Here is an 18,613-nt window from a genome sequence, read left to right on the forward strand (position 1 = left end):
CTGGTTTTGGTGTCAGTGGGGTTTTGTTTGTTTGTTTGTTTGTTTGTTTGTTTTTCCTAAACACATAGCACGTTTGTTTTACTTGAAATTTGATGTTGATTTTTCAAGTTGTACATGCTTTTTAATGAGTTGACTATGTCATTCTTGTAATCTCTTACCACTCTCAAAAGAAAAACCCCAAACCAACCAACAAAACACACACACACATTTTAACTTTTGTTTATCTTTTATTGTTATACTCGTTTTTTTCCTAACCTCATCCCTAATAATAAAGTAGCTGAATCTAGGAATACAGCACTGTTTAGATTTGTGATATTCTTCAACATTTTGTGTGAGACAGGTGTCTATTGGGTCATATTTGTACTAAAAACAAAACCCAAAACCAACCAAAAAAACCCAACCAAACAAAACCCCACAAACATTTTTTTTTTCTCACTGAGCACTAGAATAGGCTATAACACTATGAAATAGTTTAGCCTTTTAAATTGTGGCAAGTTATGAAGAGTTTTACTGCAAGAAAGGAATAACTGAGAGCTCCAAGAATGTCTTCGGTTCTGACATTAAATATTCCTATGAAAACTCACTTCTATAGATTTGCATATCCCAGTAGAGTTATGAATAATGATAGCATGAGTTGTGATCAGAGTTACTCTTTTTCAGACCAACTTTCTCGTCTGTTAGGAATCTTTTAAATGAGAACACTAAAATCACACCATTTCCTGATTTGACAAATATATTTGGTTACATTTGAATAGAGTGTAAAGGAATTCTCATAATTGCTGAATCCTGGGATGCTTGCTTGCTGATTTTAATGTTGAGTTCTTCTCAGGTCCATGTCTGAGAAATACTGTTCTTAGTAAATCGCAGCACTTAGCTATTGATTCCTCAACAAACATATCCATTGTGAAGTAGCATGAAGGTGTACAATCACCTTTGTAGATAAATTTTGTTATCCAGTGTTCTAGATGCATATTGAGCGTAGTACTGTTGCTGTGGCAAGGAATTAACACAAAAATATTGGTGACAAATTTCCTTTAGTGGTGGATGTACAGGCTTTTGGGCTGTTAAGTGCTTCCCTGTCTTAAGGAGCATCCGAATTCCAGGCTGACCTGGTCTAGCGTGGCCTCTGGCCATCGCTGCTGTGGCAGATCACCAGGATTTAGGTTTTTGTTTGAACTTGAAATCTAAGCTGCATAGCGCTCCTGCCCCTAAATTGTCCTCTGGGTTCAGTGATCCTGTTGCTCCTTGTGAATTACACCTGTAAGCCCTAAAAACCCCTATATTTGCAATCCTGGAAAAGCTCTGTGGTGTGTTGGTGGGGTTTTTTTTGGGGGGGGGGGGGCGGGGGTTGGTTGGTTTGGTTTTGGTTTGGTTTTTTGTTTGGTTTGGTGTTTAAAAAAAAAAAAAATTTTTTTTTCTTTTTTTTAATGCCTCTGTGGGGCATCAGCAGATGCTGTAACAGTTGAGGTGGTCCTCTAGGACAGGGGTGTAACTACTTCCGCATTTATACAGTCCTAAAATTACATTTGGCCCTTTGAAAACAACTGCGAGGCTGATGCAGCCCCCGGTTAAAATGAGTTTGACACCCCTGCTCTAGGAGTTCATGTGTGCTTCCAATGTGCATGACCATACCTGTTTAGGACAGAGGAAAAATAATTCCAAAGTACTTGCTTTTATTTTTCTTTACTTTACAAACTGGGGGGAAGGGTGTATGATTTTTAGTTAACATCTTATAGGTTGACATTATTTGAAACAAAGTAGATAAACCTTTTTTTCCCTTCCTTATTAATACAGACCGCAGTTCTGCAGAGCTGTCAATCTTTGTTATGATTTCAGTTTTTTATACCTGTCATTTAAGTGTGTTTACTGATGAAGTTTATTTCCTTAAGCACTGTTAATGATAAATAAAATAGAAATGTTTGCAACATGGCAGTAATCTTTTTAATTTGGCAATTATGTGTTGATGTGTATGGACTTTTAGATTTTAGAGTAACGCCTGCCTAATTGTGAAATGAGACAGTAATGCCTTTCAAATGTAATGGTCATTTACACTTCTCTTATTTGGTCTTTTTCTCTGAGCAGATGAGCAGCAAGCTTTGAATTCAATCATGCAGGATTTGGCTGTGCTTCATAAGGCAAGTCGTCCTGTATTGCCTCAGCAAGAAACAGGAAAACCAAAGTCATCTTCACCTAAAAAACAGGTAATTTTTAATATCCTTACTAACCCACTGAACACCGAATGTCCTGCTGTGACTTCTGTAATCACTTTTCTTGCCAGACCAGTGAGCATACCAGAATGAGCTATTAGTCTCCCACACGTGCTGCCATTTTCTTTGTTCATGTTCTTAAATTAGCAGCAAAATCAAATGATGGCATTTCAGACTATATCATAGTATATGCTTAAATGACTGATCCTGATAAATTGAAGATCATAGGGGTGTCTATACACTTTTTCAAAATTGTTATTATTTGATTGGTACTAGACTACTTTAGAATATCAAGGTGTGCAAATGTTCCTTATTTGGAATGCTTCTTTAGAATGAATTTTATAGGTATATTAGATTGCCCAGTTGTCAGCTATTCCATTCTAAAGAGTGTCAGGATAGCAGCAGAAAGATACTTAAGCTCCTTTACTGCATCTTTGGCCTCAGTTTTTTGTTTGTTCATGTGCTGGAAATGTGAGTTCTTTTCAGCTGGTGTTTTGGTTTTGGTTTGTTTTGTTTGTTTTGTTTTGGTTGGTTGGTTTTTTGTTTGTGGTTTTTTTGTTTGTTGTTTTTTGTTTTGTTTTCTGTGGATACTGAACATAGATAGAAAAGTAGTAAATACTTACTTTGGACTGCTATATGGAGAGGATGTGGATTTTTATCCGAATTGTTGTAATAGCCCTATTGACTTAACTGTATGTTTATTTGAATATAACAAGTGTTTAGAAAGTTAGAAGAAAAATATTTAAGCCATTTCTGGGTTTAAATGTGACAGTGGTGAGGGGGAAATACATGCCTGTTATTTTGTTTAAATTTGAGAATTTTGAAAGTAATCACTTGTGAGTAGAGTAATTCTTTTGGAAGATACAACATTATTATTTGGCTACAATCTCTGGTGGAATGCATTTTTTTCCTGCAATACTTGCTAATACAATTTTATTATTAAAATGATGATTTTTCTGAAGCAATTTTATTTCTATGTTACTGCAGATATTTACAGGTACTTTGATTGGATGAATGCTGCCATAATTACATGTGTGGGTTTCTATGGTAATGCTTATTAAACAAGATATGTTTCTTAAATCTGGGATGCTCAGCTCCAAGTGTCCATAAAAACCTGTTCTGGTAGCTAAGTCTATCTACCTGTTCATAATAAAGAAATCTTTGGTAACCAGTTCCACACTGAATTTGAAATCATGAATCTCTTAAAATATTAAAATATATTAATAGAAAAAATATTGTGTTTACTTACAGAAGCATTCATTATAGTTCAGAATATTTTGTTTGTTTGTTTTACACACTTTAAGCCCCTATCAAATACCTCAGCAGAAGTAGCTTGTTAAAATGCTGGGTATATCAGAAAGGACAGAAAATTACTATGGACCACATAAGGATTTTACTTCTAGTGTAGGATTATTGAGTGGGATTTCATGGCCTTCATTAAAGGGAGGTAGTAAGTAACTAATAGTAGTTCCTTTATCTCTTTTGTTTACAGAATGATGTTAGAGTCAAATTTGAACATCGAGGTGAAAAAAGGTAAGGTGGCAACACAGGAAACAGTCTTGTCTTCTATTTATAGAATTTTCTTGGGCTCCTATCATAAAGTTTCAAATAAACTGTTCAAAGTGTTTCAGATATCTGCATGTATTTGATTTGAGCTTAAATTTCATTTCAATATGAACAGAATTTAAGGAGAATTAATCTGTTTAAAATGCCTGATAATATATTGTTACTGTAACACCCAGAGGAAGAAGCCGAGGTCTTACAGGTCAGTATTGGATTGTACTTTGGAGGAACAAATCCAAGAACTATAATAGGAAGAATTATTAGAATTTACAATTGGATTGTTTTTGTTGGTAATTTTGAATAATTAGTTGAAATTTGCTTTCGTTTTGTGTGTGAGGTAAATTATGTACATGCTCAGAGTATACAACATTTATCTCTATGTATCTCTGCTCTGGTGGCTGCTCAGAAGCCTTCACAGAAGGCAGAACTAGTTTGTGGACAACTCATTTTGTCTGTATCTGTCTGAAAGCATAAATCTCTAGTGTACCTACACAGACATAGTTATAGAATAAGATCTTTGAAAATACTTAACGCAAAAGTAAATAATATCCTGGTCACGCTATTTGTCAATAGAAATGGTAAATTCCTTAAGTAAAGATTGCTTTAGAATGGAAGCTGTGCTGCTCCTTGGCAGTGCTCAGTGAGCTGGGCAGTAGATCAGTGTGTGTCCATGCTGTCCAATCTGTGCCCTCTCTTTACATGGGCTAGTGAAATAGCAGTAAGTGCGCTACCTATTAACATTTTTCAGCTTCTTTCCATCACTTTTCTGAACACCACTTGTAACAGTGCTTCGGTAATGGTTAAGTACTGTAAGTAATTTGGAGGAAATAAGTGTTTTCAAAAGCTTTGAAAATTGAGGACTTTTCTGCCTAGAGATTTCTTGTGAAATAAGCAGAAGACAGAGAACTGTTTACTTGCTGCTGGTTTGCAAGGACAGTTTTTGTTTTTTGCAGTTTGTCTTAATTCACTTTCATAGTGGACTAAGTTTTAACAGTTCAGAATGAATACAAGCCTAAAGTAAGCTTGTGGACAGACCCCTTTCCCAAGCTTTTATGCTGATGGGCCTCGCTCTGTTTTGGGTTGTCCCAAGTAACTTGAGCCCACTATCCTGGGGGGACTGGGCAACCAAGGCTCATTGCTCAGCATAAGTTATAATACTTCTGTTGCCTGAGCACGTAGATCTAAAGATAAAGTAATGAAATGGTGCAAGAAAAATAAGTTATGCAATGACTTTTTTCACTAGTTTTTAAAAAGGGAAGTGGAAAAGAGAAGTGATTCCAGAGTTTTGTTCGGTAGCGAGTGTTGTACTCTGTACCAAGGAGTGTGCGCTGTCATGGGCAGAGCTCCAGGCTTGCTAAACAAATTGTTAACTGCAGTGGGAATTGGTGTTGGGGTTGTTGTGTGGGGTTTTTGTGTTGTGGGGTTTTTTTGTTTGTTTGGAGAGCTTTTTGTTTGTGTGGTGGGGGTTTTTTGTTGTTGTTGTTGTTGTCGTTTTTAAAGGTTGTTTTTTTTAATAATTTTTAATTGGAAATGGCCTGGCTTCTAGCTTCATTTCAGGGAGAAATATTGTTCCCTAACCAGTGTACCAATTGAAACACTGATGAAAGGGACAGGTATCCTTTGCTAATTTTTCTGCTTCACAAAATTTGAGTGCTGTTTCTTTTTTAAATGTGAACAGAGCATACCTCACTAGATCAATTGCTTCTAAAAATGTTTTTGTTCAGTGGTGTTCTGTCACAAATAAGACAACATTTTTCTATAGTAAAAGGTCAGTTACAGACATTTTGGGCTATTTGGTTTGAGACATTCAGATGAAGGAAGATGAGTTGTTGAGCTACAACTGCCTCATTCTTCCAGGAGCACACGTGAAGCACAGTTAGTGATAGACTCAGCAGTTTGAACGTGTAATTCACTATGGTAAAGATGGTGACATTTAGTTACTTTCTCAGCTGACATAGTCTTGGATTTCCAAAAAGTGGGGACTGTAGGAGTAATTCCTTCCTGATGCTTATGTTTGTCAACCTGTGGTACTTCATTGTCTTGCTTAGTTTTCTAAAGGAGAAAACTTTAGAAGTTTCTAAGGATTTGCCTCTGGAATGGAGGCATGCAAAGCATTAGGTTAAGAAAGAAGCCATGGGCCAAGAAGTGAAATGGTCACAATGAGATCTAATTTTAGGCGTGATTATCCCTTATAACTTTTTCACTGCTTTTTTCTCTTTTTTTTTTAATGACTCAAAACATGGAGGACAGGGAATAAAGAGTAGCTTCTTACGGTCTTTTTAGTAATAAATTTATTTCCGAGAGTGTTCTTAAGTAATGAGTTGCCAGATTTTCATAATGGACAAAAATTCTTTGTAACTTAAATTGTGTTTCAGGATCCTGCAATTACCAAGGCCTGTTAAACTTGAAGATCTTGCAGCTAAAGCTAAAGTTGCTTTTGGACAGACTATGGATTTACATTACAGCAATAATGAGGTAATATTCTACGTCTTATAAATTCTCAGTGACTTGTACATTGATTACTTCAAGGCTGAAATTTGCGCTCATAAGGAGTGAGAACCACTCCTGTGACAAAACTCCAAATTTCTAATGTGTGTGTTCTCAAATATGTAAGACTTGTGTAAGGTAGGATAGGCAGATCCATGAAATGTTTTGTGAGGAGTCGTATCTTAATGCATTGCATCTCAGACTTGCCTGGGAATGGGTGAGTTCTGTTCCTGCTCTGCCACAGTCCTGTTGCGTGACTTTGGGAAAGTCATTACATCTTTGAAATTTGTCATGTTTGTGAATTTAAAATAACATTTATCCTTTCTTGTACAGATTTTTTTTTTTTGTCTTTAAAGGTTAATCCTTTTAGGTAATAGCTAGAATGCTGCATTTAGTAATGTTTAGATTGGAGAACTAGGCCTAACTGTTGCTCCTCTGGAAGTGGATGATTCAGAAAGATTTCTTGGAAACAGCGCTGGTGCCATCAAGCTACTGACAATCAAGATTACTGATCAAGAGTGCTTCCTGATAGAGATTACTTCCAGCTTTCCTCTAGAAGTAGAGATAGAATTATTAAGAGGATGGGTTTTTTTCCAGATGCAGGATCCATTCTTATGAGTTACTTCTGGTTTTTGCTGTGAGTCAGAAAAGTGTGTGGAAGATTATTTGTGTGTTTGGTTATGCACAACATAATTACTGTATCTAACTGCATCTTTGCAGAAGAAGATGCCTGTAATTGCGGTTTGCTGGTTATTCACTGCCTTACCAGGCACTTCTGTGAAACTGATCCTCAAAATGAAGATTGTTAAGATGTTTAGTTTGTGATTAATTATACTTTATACATGCACAGAAAGAATTTTGGTTTAAAGGGATGATAAGGTGGGAAGTCCGTAAGTTATTCAGAGAAATTCAATTTTTCTAGGTTTTTATTTTCTTTCTTCTAATGAATAAGAAGGACGTGGAAGAGAAAAAAAGTGGTTGCTCACTGACTAGCTTATATTGAGATTACTAGCTTATGTTGAGATTATTATGAGATTACGAAGGTCAGAAAAAATGGCCATTGGTGATGTTTTAGCCTCAGCTCCTTCCTCTGATAGATTTTTAGGCATTTGAACAGGTTTTCTACTTGTCTTCTGCACTAGTTGGCAAATCGTCCCATCACCTTTCAGAAATGTGGTGATAATAACCTGTCATTAGCATTAAAACTGCAACTTAAAATGGAGCATATTATCAAGATCTTCCTCCCTCATTCTCATTTCTTTTTGTATAAAAGTACTGTATTGCAGCTGATGTTGCGTTTGAGCATCACTGACTGATGTTTACAGGTAGAATAGATATTTTTTTTAAAGATCTATGTTGTGCTGTTCCTTTTTTACAAGAGAAGTTGTAATTTACACTCCTGAAACATAAGCTCAATTTTAATCATTATAGAACTCAGATCTCAAGTGCACTTTAATGGTATGTTTTCTGTTCTAAAGATACCTGAATGCCAAGTTAATTCTAATTAATTACATCAAAGTAAGATTCTAGTGAGGTCTACAGTTGTTCCATGTGGACACATCATACCTGAAACACTTCCTTAACAAATTCTGTTATTCAGTGGAGAAATTCTGTTAGTGATACAACTTCAAATAAATATAGTTGTAATATTGTGAGCTACAAAAATGTGCTTTATAATCTATAAACCAGAACTTATTTACTTTACAGACTTGCATTAATTTAGGCAATGGCAAATACCTCAACACTGTTGCACGTTTCTCTGAAACTTGCAGAATATTAAGTTGTTCATATGTAAAATGGTTCCTCCATTGTGAGGACTCGTTCCACCATGCTACACCTGTTTAAGCCATCTGAAGGAAGAGTTAAGGTTGAACTTCAGACATTTTGGTGGCAACTTGAGGCATCATTTAATTAATTTTATTTTCAAGTTGTTTGGAATGTAAGGAAAGATAGGATCAGTTTGTGTCTCTGCACTTGACTTCCTCATTTCTTTCTTGTGTCCTGTTTAAGACTTTTTTCTTTTTTTCCCCTTTTTGTAGCTTGTAATTCCATTAACCACACAGGACGACCTGGACAAAGCTGTTGAACTGCTTGACCGTAGTGTTCATATGAAGAGTCTCAAGATATTACTTGTAATACATGGAAATACAAAGGTACGACTTGTCACGCTAAATGTCTTTTTCCTCAGTTTTAATGTTGAAGTATAATTTGTATCTTTTCTTAAAGATGACATTTTTCCAATTGAAAATATTACTGATTGCTTCTTCAGTTCACTTTAAGCATGTCTTAAAATTTTGGTTTCACTCGGTTTTAACTTTTTCCTGGATACCTTTCCTGTCTCTTTGTGTGCCTTCCCTACAGTGCTAGAAAAGGGTTCCTTAGTAGGATGATGATGTAATACAAATTTGAGAAGCATATGCTGGTGAAACTCCTTTGTTGCAAGTTAAATGTTGTAATAAACTGTAGCAGTGGACTATAGGCTAAATACGGAATTATTTCGATATTATCTATCACAACACAGCCATGATGTTAGTAGGATTTGCATACTAGTACGTACTGAAAATTATTTTAAAACATTAAGAATGAGCTACTAAAATAGATGAATATAAATTTGATATAAATTTGATATAAATTGACAAGTTTATTTTTGACTGCTTGAAAAAAGGAATGTGCACAAAGCCTTGTAAAGTTTGTGAAGTATTTTCATTGTCAGGAGTACAAAGTAATAATTGCAGTTTCTAATATGTATGCATTTTCAGTCACCCAGTGTAAATAATGTGGAACCCTTGCCTTCACTGGAAGATTTAGATAATACGGTGTTTGGTCTTACAGACAGAAAAAGGCGGCTGTCTGTAATAGGTAAGCTACATATTTCAATAGCTTTAATTGTAAAAACTTCTGTAATATTCTCTTAATGAATACCTAGTTCTCAACACAGACTGTTTGAGTTTCTCTTACTCGTCAATGGCTTGCCTCACTGAGTTTGCACGCAGGGGCTGGATTTTGAATTTTAAGTCAAGGGTGGTTTAAAAATATATATATATAGAGAGAGAGAGAGAGAGAGTACAGAAAATTAACTAAAAAATGTATGTAAATAAATTTATGTAGAGTTATTTGAGGTTAACTGATGGGTATCCTAAAAAGTTGCTGTTAGTACTCCCCTTCATTTTCTGATACAGGAATGAGTTGCTGAAAAATCTGTTTATATGGCAATGAGTTTCCTTGCTTTGTTTAGGACTCCCATATTTTTTAATCTTAATGCGTGGAAATTTGTTTAAGATACTTATTTTGGCATTGATATAACATTTTTGCCTGTTCATGTTTTAAAGTTGGTGTGAAGTTAACTTCCAAATTTAATTATAACTAGATAGTTTTTCAGACAATTTAATTAATGTATTATACATTTATGGTAAATAGAGGTATTCATGTTCTTGCAGACTTAATGTTCTACAGAGAAAAACTGAAATTCACAAGAGCTGGAAAGGATTAGTTGATATGGGTGGAAGGGTTTGGATTTTTGTTGTTGTTGTTGTTTCAAAAGAAGAAATGTATCCAGTTAGATGTGCAAGCAAATTATATTTCTGTTCCTGTATAATGAAAGTTCTTTTTAATGCGATTGAAGCAACCTTGCCCCAACTCTTTCGTAATTCCTGGATTACAGATTTTGAATGCTGTATGTAAGTCTTGTGTTGCATAGGCATTTGGGAAATTTCTGAAGCACAAAGTGATCCAGACAGGCTCAGTGCCCAAGAAGTACTTGAATAAAGCCCCTGGATTCTGGGTTAGTGAAGAGACTCTGACTTGCCCTTTTCTATCCCAAGGTTCTAATACTCGTGACAGGAGTTCACCTCCCCCAGGTTACATTCCAGATGAGCTGCATCAGGTGGCCCGAAATGGCTCCTTCACCAGTATCAACAGTGAGGGTGAATTCATTCCAGAAAGTATGGATCAGGTATGTGTGTGATTTATTAAAATTAAAGGTTTTGTTAGATTCATTTATGAAATAGCGCAGTTCTAGAAGGATGTGGAATTGTTAGAACAGCTAAAGAAATAATGACAATCCTAGAAAACATGATCTGTGAGAGAAGGTTAAAATAATTATGGTTGTTTAGTCTTGTAAAACCTGTTTTTCTCTGTCTCTTCAATTACTTGAATATATTGCTACAAGGAGAAAGTTGTTAATCTTTATTTCCATGATAGCTGAGTGAGGTAGCGATAGATATAAATTACAGCAAGAGATATGTCTATATTAAAGAGCACAAAAACCTTCATTTTAATTAGAAGGATATGTAAGCAAGACCAGTTTTACAACTTCCCCAGAAAATCAAATGAGATTTTAAATAAAAGTTTGGATCTGTCAGAATTAGACTCAGTTGATACTGTGTTGGGGTAGAGGCAAGGGGGTGGCAGTGGACCTGGTGTAAATAAGCTCGGAAATACTTTCCACAGTCACGTGGGGTTTTTTTGTGGGAGGGGAGGGTCACATCTATTTTGTGTTCTCCATATTCACCTGCATTATTGGTGTGGGATATCAGCACACTTACCACGAATAAAAATCTTGCACTCGGAATATCAAAATTGCCCTTAAAAACAGCAAGAAAAGCTGGAGGAATGTATGGCTCACAGAACTGGCAATAGGGAAAGAGATATTTTAGGGAGGAAAAAACAATCGTGCTGCATACCCGAATCACTTCAAGTCCTTGTTGACATTGGCAGTGTATTCACAAATGGCAAGAAGCAATGGTTTTTATGAGCTGACTAAATGAGAGACAGATGATAGAATAAAAATAGAGGCAAGGAGATTGTGCAATTTGTTGCACAACTGTAGTGACTGAGCTGTGAATAGAGACCGAATCTCCTAATTTCCACCCCAGGGTGCTATTCATTATCATAGCCGTGTAGTCAGATCCAGCCCAGGCCTGGATTCATTCAGCGCAACGGTTACTTTTGACCTGGGTAAAGGCAATTTTGGTCACAGACTGGTCAAACAGACAGGTGGTCTCTGAGGCCCAGGATGTCCTTTCACTCCAGAGTATTCAAGAAACATGTAACCTGTCATTGCTGTGTAAGCTGTCAGCAGGGTTTAAACACAGGAATTTTACTTTCATAGGAAGCCAGGTTAGTTCAATCTAAGCAGCCTCGAGGGCCAAGTTGGAGCATTGAGAACTCGCCACGTCTGTTTGCTCCCTTCCCCAAGTTCCTACATCACTTCAGCAAGTGTTGGCCATCCTGCCTGCGTCTGTCACAGCCTGCCCCACAAAGACAAGAAGGGAATTTGGGAGTGGAGGGCTTTGCTTTCAGGACTTGGCATGGGAAAAGAGGAATATAATTACTGAACCTATGGTAAATGTCCTCCTTGATACAGAGTTAACTTAAGTGTCTGAGTCTGCAGAGTGCAAACTCACTTTCTGGACACTATTTCTGTGATAAGTCCTTGACGTGCTCAGCAAAGTATGTGCTCAGGACCTTTAAGATGCAGCACAGACTGTAAAAATTGGAAGAGCAACTGCTTAATTTACAGCAAAAGACTGGCATCCAATTCAGAGAAAATAATAGACGTTATCTAATATACCAAAACAAACTTTATTTTAGGAAGGAGCTCATTTTAAGACAACAGATGAGCTTTCCACTCCTTTTTTGAGAGGCAGGCTGGTAAAACTCTCACATTCAGTGATTCAGAATTTAGATTCTGTTTCCACTTATTTTGAAAAATAAATCTTCAAAATATTTCAGATTGCTTTACTGCAAAAGAGAAAGGAGTGATGTTTGCCTGTCATTAAACTTAGGACTTTAAGGGTGCTAGTGCAAGAGAAATGAAATTAATGTCAGCCAACAGAAATAGATGGTAGTCAGGAGGATGCTCTTTACTATCAATCCATGTCTTTTTCTCTGAATTAGAATTCGAGCAACAGAGAAAGTGTTGTTTGTTATTTTCTTTATGTAATAGATCTGGCTGAAGTAGTTTTGACTTCTTCAGACTGATGCAAGGCAGATTCCACAAAGCTCATGAGCATTGATTACTAGGTCGCCAGAAGTGTTTTAGGGAAAAAAATATATCTGTCTTCGGTGTTTTTGTAAACTTCGGTTTCAGATGAAAGTTAATTTTATTTTGGGTTGAGTGGAGAGTGTTTATAAATTTCTGCATTCTCCCTCTTTTCTCCTTCCATTTTCTCTTCTATTTAAATTATTCTATTAAAAGTTTTATTTAAAATTTTGTATAACTTGGTTGGAGCCATGACTAGAGATAAATATTTAAAAGCTTTTTACAGTATTTAATTTTAGCTGTTTTCTGTGATTTCCAGTTGGTCAAACTTAAACCATTACAGAGATTATGTAAACTGCATTCATCACAATCTGTGTCATGTTTGAGATTTTTTATTTGACAACAAAACCCACATTTTTTTTTTAACTCTCTCAGCTTTTTATCCTTTAGATGCCTTATTTTTGGTATTAAGCTGTTAAGCTACTGATATACAATATTAAGAGACAGTTGAAGAAGACTGTAGCAGTACAACTTGCTAGGTACACAGCATGATGCAAGGTTAAATACCTTAACTACATTCTAGTTAGATGTGAGAAAAATGACAAAATGATTTCAGGAAAAAGAACGTAATGCAGGTTCAACTATGGCAGCTAGCTTTTTTTCTAGTAATTAATATTTCTGGTTTGGTTTTGGATTTTATTAGGTGTTTTCCTTCAAAGGAAACCTTCAAGCATTTTAAAAACAAAAATTGAACTTGTTGGTCTTTCTCTGCTCGTTGTGTATTAGATGCTGGATCCATTGTCTTTGAGCAGTCCTGAAAACTCTGGCTCAGGAAGCTGTCCCTCACTTGACAGCCCTTTAGATGGGTAAGAATTATTTACGTTCATTATTTATCTTTATTAGATTGCATAATGTATCAGTTGTAACATACCTCTCCAGCAACACCTATTACTGAACTTCTTCCAGAAATTCATCTGTAAGTCATAGAACATTTATAAAAGCTTATTGAAACTTAATTCCTTACTAATGCACAGAAAATAGAAGTAGCTTTTTTTTTCTTTACAATTAGCATTTGAAACACAAAAATTTAGACTTCATATCCTACAAAAATGTACTGAAGATTTTTACAAAATTTTGCCAGTCTTACATATATGTGAAATATATTCCCTGGCAGTGAGCAGCCCCATCAAATTTACATTTCTTAGGTACTACTATATGAGCAAGCTTCCCCTTTCCAAGGCTGAGGGTACCCAATTCAAGAAAGAGGGTGGAATCATGTAAAGACTTGAACAGACAGTCCCCTCCTTTTCTTTGCAGTTACTGTCCATCCCTCTCCCCTTGTTGCCATTGCAGACTTTCTACTTTTTCTTGTTTAAACTTGTCAGTTAGCAAGAGGCAGTGTGTGCTGTGGTGGGTCTGGAGATCTGTTTTGTTTGATCTGTTAGGAGATTCATGGGTTTTGAGAGGGTCTCTGTCCAGTTTCTCAGCCACCAGGTAAGCCAAAGAGAACATATGATTGATCAGGCTAATAACCCTGGGCCTTACGTTGCTCAGATTGGCTACTCGTTTATTTGGAACTGCTCGACAAATAATAAGTATTTAATTGGTAGAAAGGTAAAAAGTTGGAAATAATTGCCTGCGATGATTAATCAGTATTCCATAGTACCATTTCATTTGAAAATATGTGATTTGAGGACACACAAAATCCAACAAATAATTTTTTGAGTTAAGTAATAAATCTCTATTTCACAAGCAAGTAAACAATAGACATGAAAAACATTTTCTGGTTGGAGTGTGATAGATTATACACACAGTGTTTAATATAGCTACGTAGGATAGAAATCCTACCAAATGCCTAATTTTTAGGTTTTTTCTGGGGTAGGTATGAGTGGAAGAAGGGGAAACAAAGTGATCTTAATTTGACTCATGTTTCTTCTTCAAAACTTCTTTTGGTGGTTGTTTTTATTTATTTCATTTGTCATGTCTACTTAGTTTGTTTTCCCTTTTCTTTTTTTTCCATTCACATATTTCCTACAAAGATGTAGGTTTTGTGTCTCCATTTAGCTTCTGTTACCCATTAGAGAAATTCTTACCAGAAAAAGGAGGACATTGTTTTGGCATGTTTTTGGTATGTTTATGGCAATATACTGTAATCGGTTGCTCTGACTGGCAATCCCATTCATTCCTTTTGGTGGCTGGGAGTTACATACCAACTGTAGGTAAGAAACAATGTGATCATAAGAACCAAAAAATTCTTCATCGTTCTATAACTTGAGAAAATTACTCTCTTAATCCTATGACTTTAATGGAGAGAAGGAAATACTTTGAGATGTTAAAAGGTTCTGCATTTCTTTGGTTAAATTTCCTCAAGAGTTTTTATAGGTTGTATAAGATAAGAGATTTTGCCCGTCTATAAACCTTTGTGTTTAGCAATAAAGGTGTTGAACATAACAGTGTTCCGTTGTGGCTGTACTTGTGATAATTCATGTTTTTACTTATATCATGGCTCATTAACAGAGTCTGTTGCTTTCTTACTGTGTTAGGCTCAATAAGCAAGCTTGTCATTGTTACTGATCTTGACTTGTTATTGATGCCTATTAGAGTTGATTTCCAGAATTGGGTTCCATATTTGTAAACTGTGACTTGTATAGCAAGAACTTCTCATCAGTAATAAAGAATTGTGAGACAGTAAGATTTAATGTTTAAGGACTAGATTAACAGCAGTTTTTAGATTCTGTATGTTTTTACACTTCCAGAGACAACTATCCCAAGTCTCGGATGCCAAGAGCACAGAGCTATCCAGATAATCATCAGGAGTTCTCAGGTATGCAAAAATCACTGGACATACTAGCTTTCCAAAACTTGTTCTCTTGCAAATAATAAGGCTTAGAAGGGAATTTCATATTGAGAGGTGTTATATTACACAAACAATATAGTATAAGAAAAAAAGTAACAAAATGTAATCCAAATGCACACAGTTAAAGACACAGTGAAATATAAGATCTTCCAAATATTTTCTTCTAGATTATTGTGCGTAACACCATTGTTAGTGTCCATAGTATAACTTATCTGCTTCTCTGAAAAGAACAAATGATGCAGTGGACAGGGGCACGCAACAGTTTGTTGAACTGGACTGCAATACCCATCTCTACTTTGATGCATAACCTTGGTTAATTTATTTAATTCTGAAGTGTTGTGGTTTAACCTCAATAGCATCGCACAGCTGCTTGCTCACTGTGGGTTAGGGGAGAGAATTGGAAGGGAAAAGTGAGAAAACTCTTGAGCTGACATAAAGACAGTTTGATAGGTAAAGCAAAAGCTGTGCATGCAAGCAAAGCAAAATAAGGAATTCATGCACTGCTTCCTATCAGCGGGCAGATGTTTAGCCATTTCCAGGAAAGCAGGGCTCCATCACACCTAATGGTTACCTGAGAGGACAAACACCATAACTCCAAACGTCCTCCCTTCCTCCTCCTTTCTTCCAGGTTTTGTTGCTGAGCACAACCTCATATTGTGTGGAATATCCCTTTGGTCAGCTGGGGTCAGCTGTCCTGGCTGTGTCCCTTCCCAGCTTCTTGTGCACCCCCAGCCCACTCACTGCTGGGGCAGTGCGAGAAATAAAAAAAACCCTTGATGCTGTGTAGACACTGTTCAGCAATAACTGAGACATCCCTGTGTTATCAACACTGTGGTCACAAATCCAAAATGTTAGCACCGTAGGAGCTACTATGAAGAAAATTAGCTCTATCCCAGCCAAAACCAGCACATGGAGCCTTTGTTTTCTCTTATGTGAAATGGGGATCACTTTGAAGTGCTCATGACTTCTGTAATTGAAAGCTCTGCAAAGCAGACAGATGAAGAAGAACCGTGTGCTGTGCCTATAAATTAATCATCACCACTGATGTTGTTTTCATACGATACTCTGGCTTGAATCCAAGCTGTTGTGTGTGGTTCAGGATACAAAGTACAGTGGGTAACCTTGACAGTGCTTTGAAGTCTCTCTCATGGATGTGCCTTGCTACAGAATTTTGCAGTTGAACAATAATTAGCTTCCAGTGAATTTGGGATATTTTATGGTTTTTGGTCTGTTATATACTTGAAAGCTTCTTTCTATTTTGTTTATGAAGCTTTATCTAGATAACCGTGTGGTGGTGGTTTTTTTTCTTTTAAGCGTTCTAGAGTGCTTAACAGATTGCACCATTTTAAAATGAAAATACAACTCAAACTGTTTATAAGAAGCATTTAAGTGGCAGAAATAAATACCAAAAAAGTTGGAAATGTCAGAAATCAGTTTGCCTTTGGTAATCTTAATCTAGTTTACTTGTGTTTGTTTATTACGGTTACTTTTCTAATAAGATGATCTTGCAATATCTTTTTTCCCTGTGGGATGCTCTGGTATTTTAACAATGGGATATTCAATATTTATTCTCATTATTTGATGTGTAACAAAACCAGAATAGTATATAGAGTCAGAAAAAATGTCCAGATAGCCTAATCTTTTCTTCTGCCATAACCAGTAGCAGGATTCTCTAGAGGAATGTGTAATATTCCTTCTTCAGAATATATTCCTAGTCGTGTATGACTTGCAAGATGCTCATCTGTGATTTGAAGGATTTTTTTTTTTCCCCTTCCACAATTTTTTTGTGTTTTATGACAAAATATGACCTTTGTGATTTTCTTTTTTCTTATTTTCTTTTTAATAGACTTCTTTGTCTCCCTTTCAGCTGTTGCTTTTCTAATCTATGGAGGCCTACATTCTTTATGGAGAAGCAATTTTGTATCTTGGGTCATCTCTGTACTTCAAAATCTTTTTCAGTTTTACTAAATCCTTTGAAATGGAGTGGACCAAAACTTAGTTTAGTATATCTTAATGATTTATAGCATTTAATTTTCTTTTTAGCCAATACATAGAGTTAGGCTGCTGCTTTATTGGAACTCTCTATCACAATCCTTCACACTGGCCTACACTGAATTTCATCTGCCATATTAATATCCCATCACTTAGACTCTTATGGGCTTTCTGTAATTCTTCTGTTGGCTTCCTTTCTCCAAATGGATTTTGTCACCTCACTAGTCATCTTTCTATCCATACAATTCATGCAGAATTAAACTGCATGAGTTCTAGCCCAGATTCCTGTGGAACTGTTGGCCATTTACTCCCATTTCTTGTATTTACCATCTCACGACTTATTAATGCATGAAGAGCTTTTCCCTTTATCTTGTGAATACTTTTCTCCTTTAACAGTTTTTAAAAAGGACCTATTGAATGTGTTTTAGTAATTCAAGCTGTGTCGACTCATTCACCAATTTTTCATATTCACCAATTTTATTCTTTGTAATAATTTCTGCCAATTTTCCTGATGAAATCTAATTTCTCAGAATTGCTCTATAAACTATTTTTAAAACTGCAGTAGGTGGCCATGCTGGAGTCCTCTGACATTCTTTTAAACAAGAGGTTACAAACCCTCGAGCTATTGAATGCTTGATCCTTTGGAACTTTTGGCTGAATGTCCTTTTAGATTGTGTGATTTGTTAGATTTGTAGCTTTAGTTCTATAATCTTTTATGTTCTGATGCTTCAACTGGAAGCATATCCTCTGATATGTTACCACGTTTAAGCTTGTAATACCAAACTGGTTTTGCCACATTTAAAATTTTTGAATGTATCTTTTTATTTTATAGTAGAGTATGATATCCCAATATTTGAGAAATTTGGAAAGGGGGGGACTTATCCCCGAAGATACCATATTTCATATCATCAACAAGACTACAACGACGGTAAGTGTGAATACTGAAAGAGTGCTGCTTTAGTAATCTGTTTTTCTCTTCTTAGAAGTGAACAAGAAAACTTAGATTGTAAAATCTTAATGAATGAAAATATTGAAGAAACTGAAGCTCAACTTCTTTCCCCAAACTCACTTGCTAAACTTCTGATGATTGAAAGCGCTGCTGAATAGTCTTGCCTCTGGTAAAGTTATAGATTACAGAGTTCATGACTCATGCACAGCTATTAAAATGTTCTCTATCTTTAGCCATGCACGAGTCATCCAGTGTAAGCTTTTGACCTTTTTGACCCTTTTCTGTCCAGTGTGGGTGTGTCAGTTACTTTGTCATTTCTTGTTTTGCTTAGGAAAACACCGAAAACATAAAAAGCCCCATAAACAAAATGAAAAACAACCAAAACCTACCAAACAAAAACCACACACATAACCCACAAACAAGCCAGACAAAAAATAAACAAACCCAAAAAACAAATACAGTGGCATTCCTGTTAACAGTTCCAGAAATTAAGAGAGTAAATAAAATTGAAGAGCAGTAGTTTAAACCGAGAATTAACAATTAGCTGGCAGAATCAATTGTTGGAATGCAAGACA

At 35.9% G+C, this 18,613-nt stretch overlaps 1 protein-coding gene across 1 annotated transcript in view; it reads left to right on the plus strand.

The window, feature by feature from the left end:
• The window catches only part of MAP3K2 (mitogen-activated protein kinase kinase kinase 2), a 55,121-nt gene that overhangs the window by 20,480 nt on the left and 16,028 nt on the right, over nucleotides 1–18,613 (plus strand). Inside the window, exons 3-11 of the mRNA XM_065637528.1 lie at nucleotides 2,083–2,201; nucleotides 3,700–3,740; nucleotides 6,146–6,245; nucleotides 8,297–8,410; nucleotides 9,017–9,116; nucleotides 10,079–10,209; nucleotides 13,027–13,106; nucleotides 14,997–15,064; nucleotides 17,922–18,017. Coding sequence (XP_065493600.1) covers nucleotides 2,083–2,201; nucleotides 3,700–3,740; nucleotides 6,146–6,245; nucleotides 8,297–8,410; nucleotides 9,017–9,116; nucleotides 10,079–10,209; nucleotides 13,027–13,106; nucleotides 14,997–15,064; nucleotides 17,922–18,017 — 849 coding nt within the window. The remainder of the gene's footprint in view (nucleotides 1–2,082; nucleotides 2,202–3,699; nucleotides 3,741–6,145; nucleotides 6,246–8,296; nucleotides 8,411–9,016; nucleotides 9,117–10,078; nucleotides 10,210–13,026; nucleotides 13,107–14,996; nucleotides 15,065–17,921; nucleotides 18,018–18,613) is intronic.

The sequence above is a fragment of the Caloenas nicobarica genome, chromosome 6 (genome assembly GCF_036013445.1).
Source record: "Caloenas nicobarica isolate bCalNic1 chromosome 6, bCalNic1.hap1, whole genome shotgun sequence".
Taxonomy (NCBI): domain Eukaryota; kingdom Metazoa; phylum Chordata; class Aves; order Columbiformes; family Columbidae; genus Caloenas; species Caloenas nicobarica.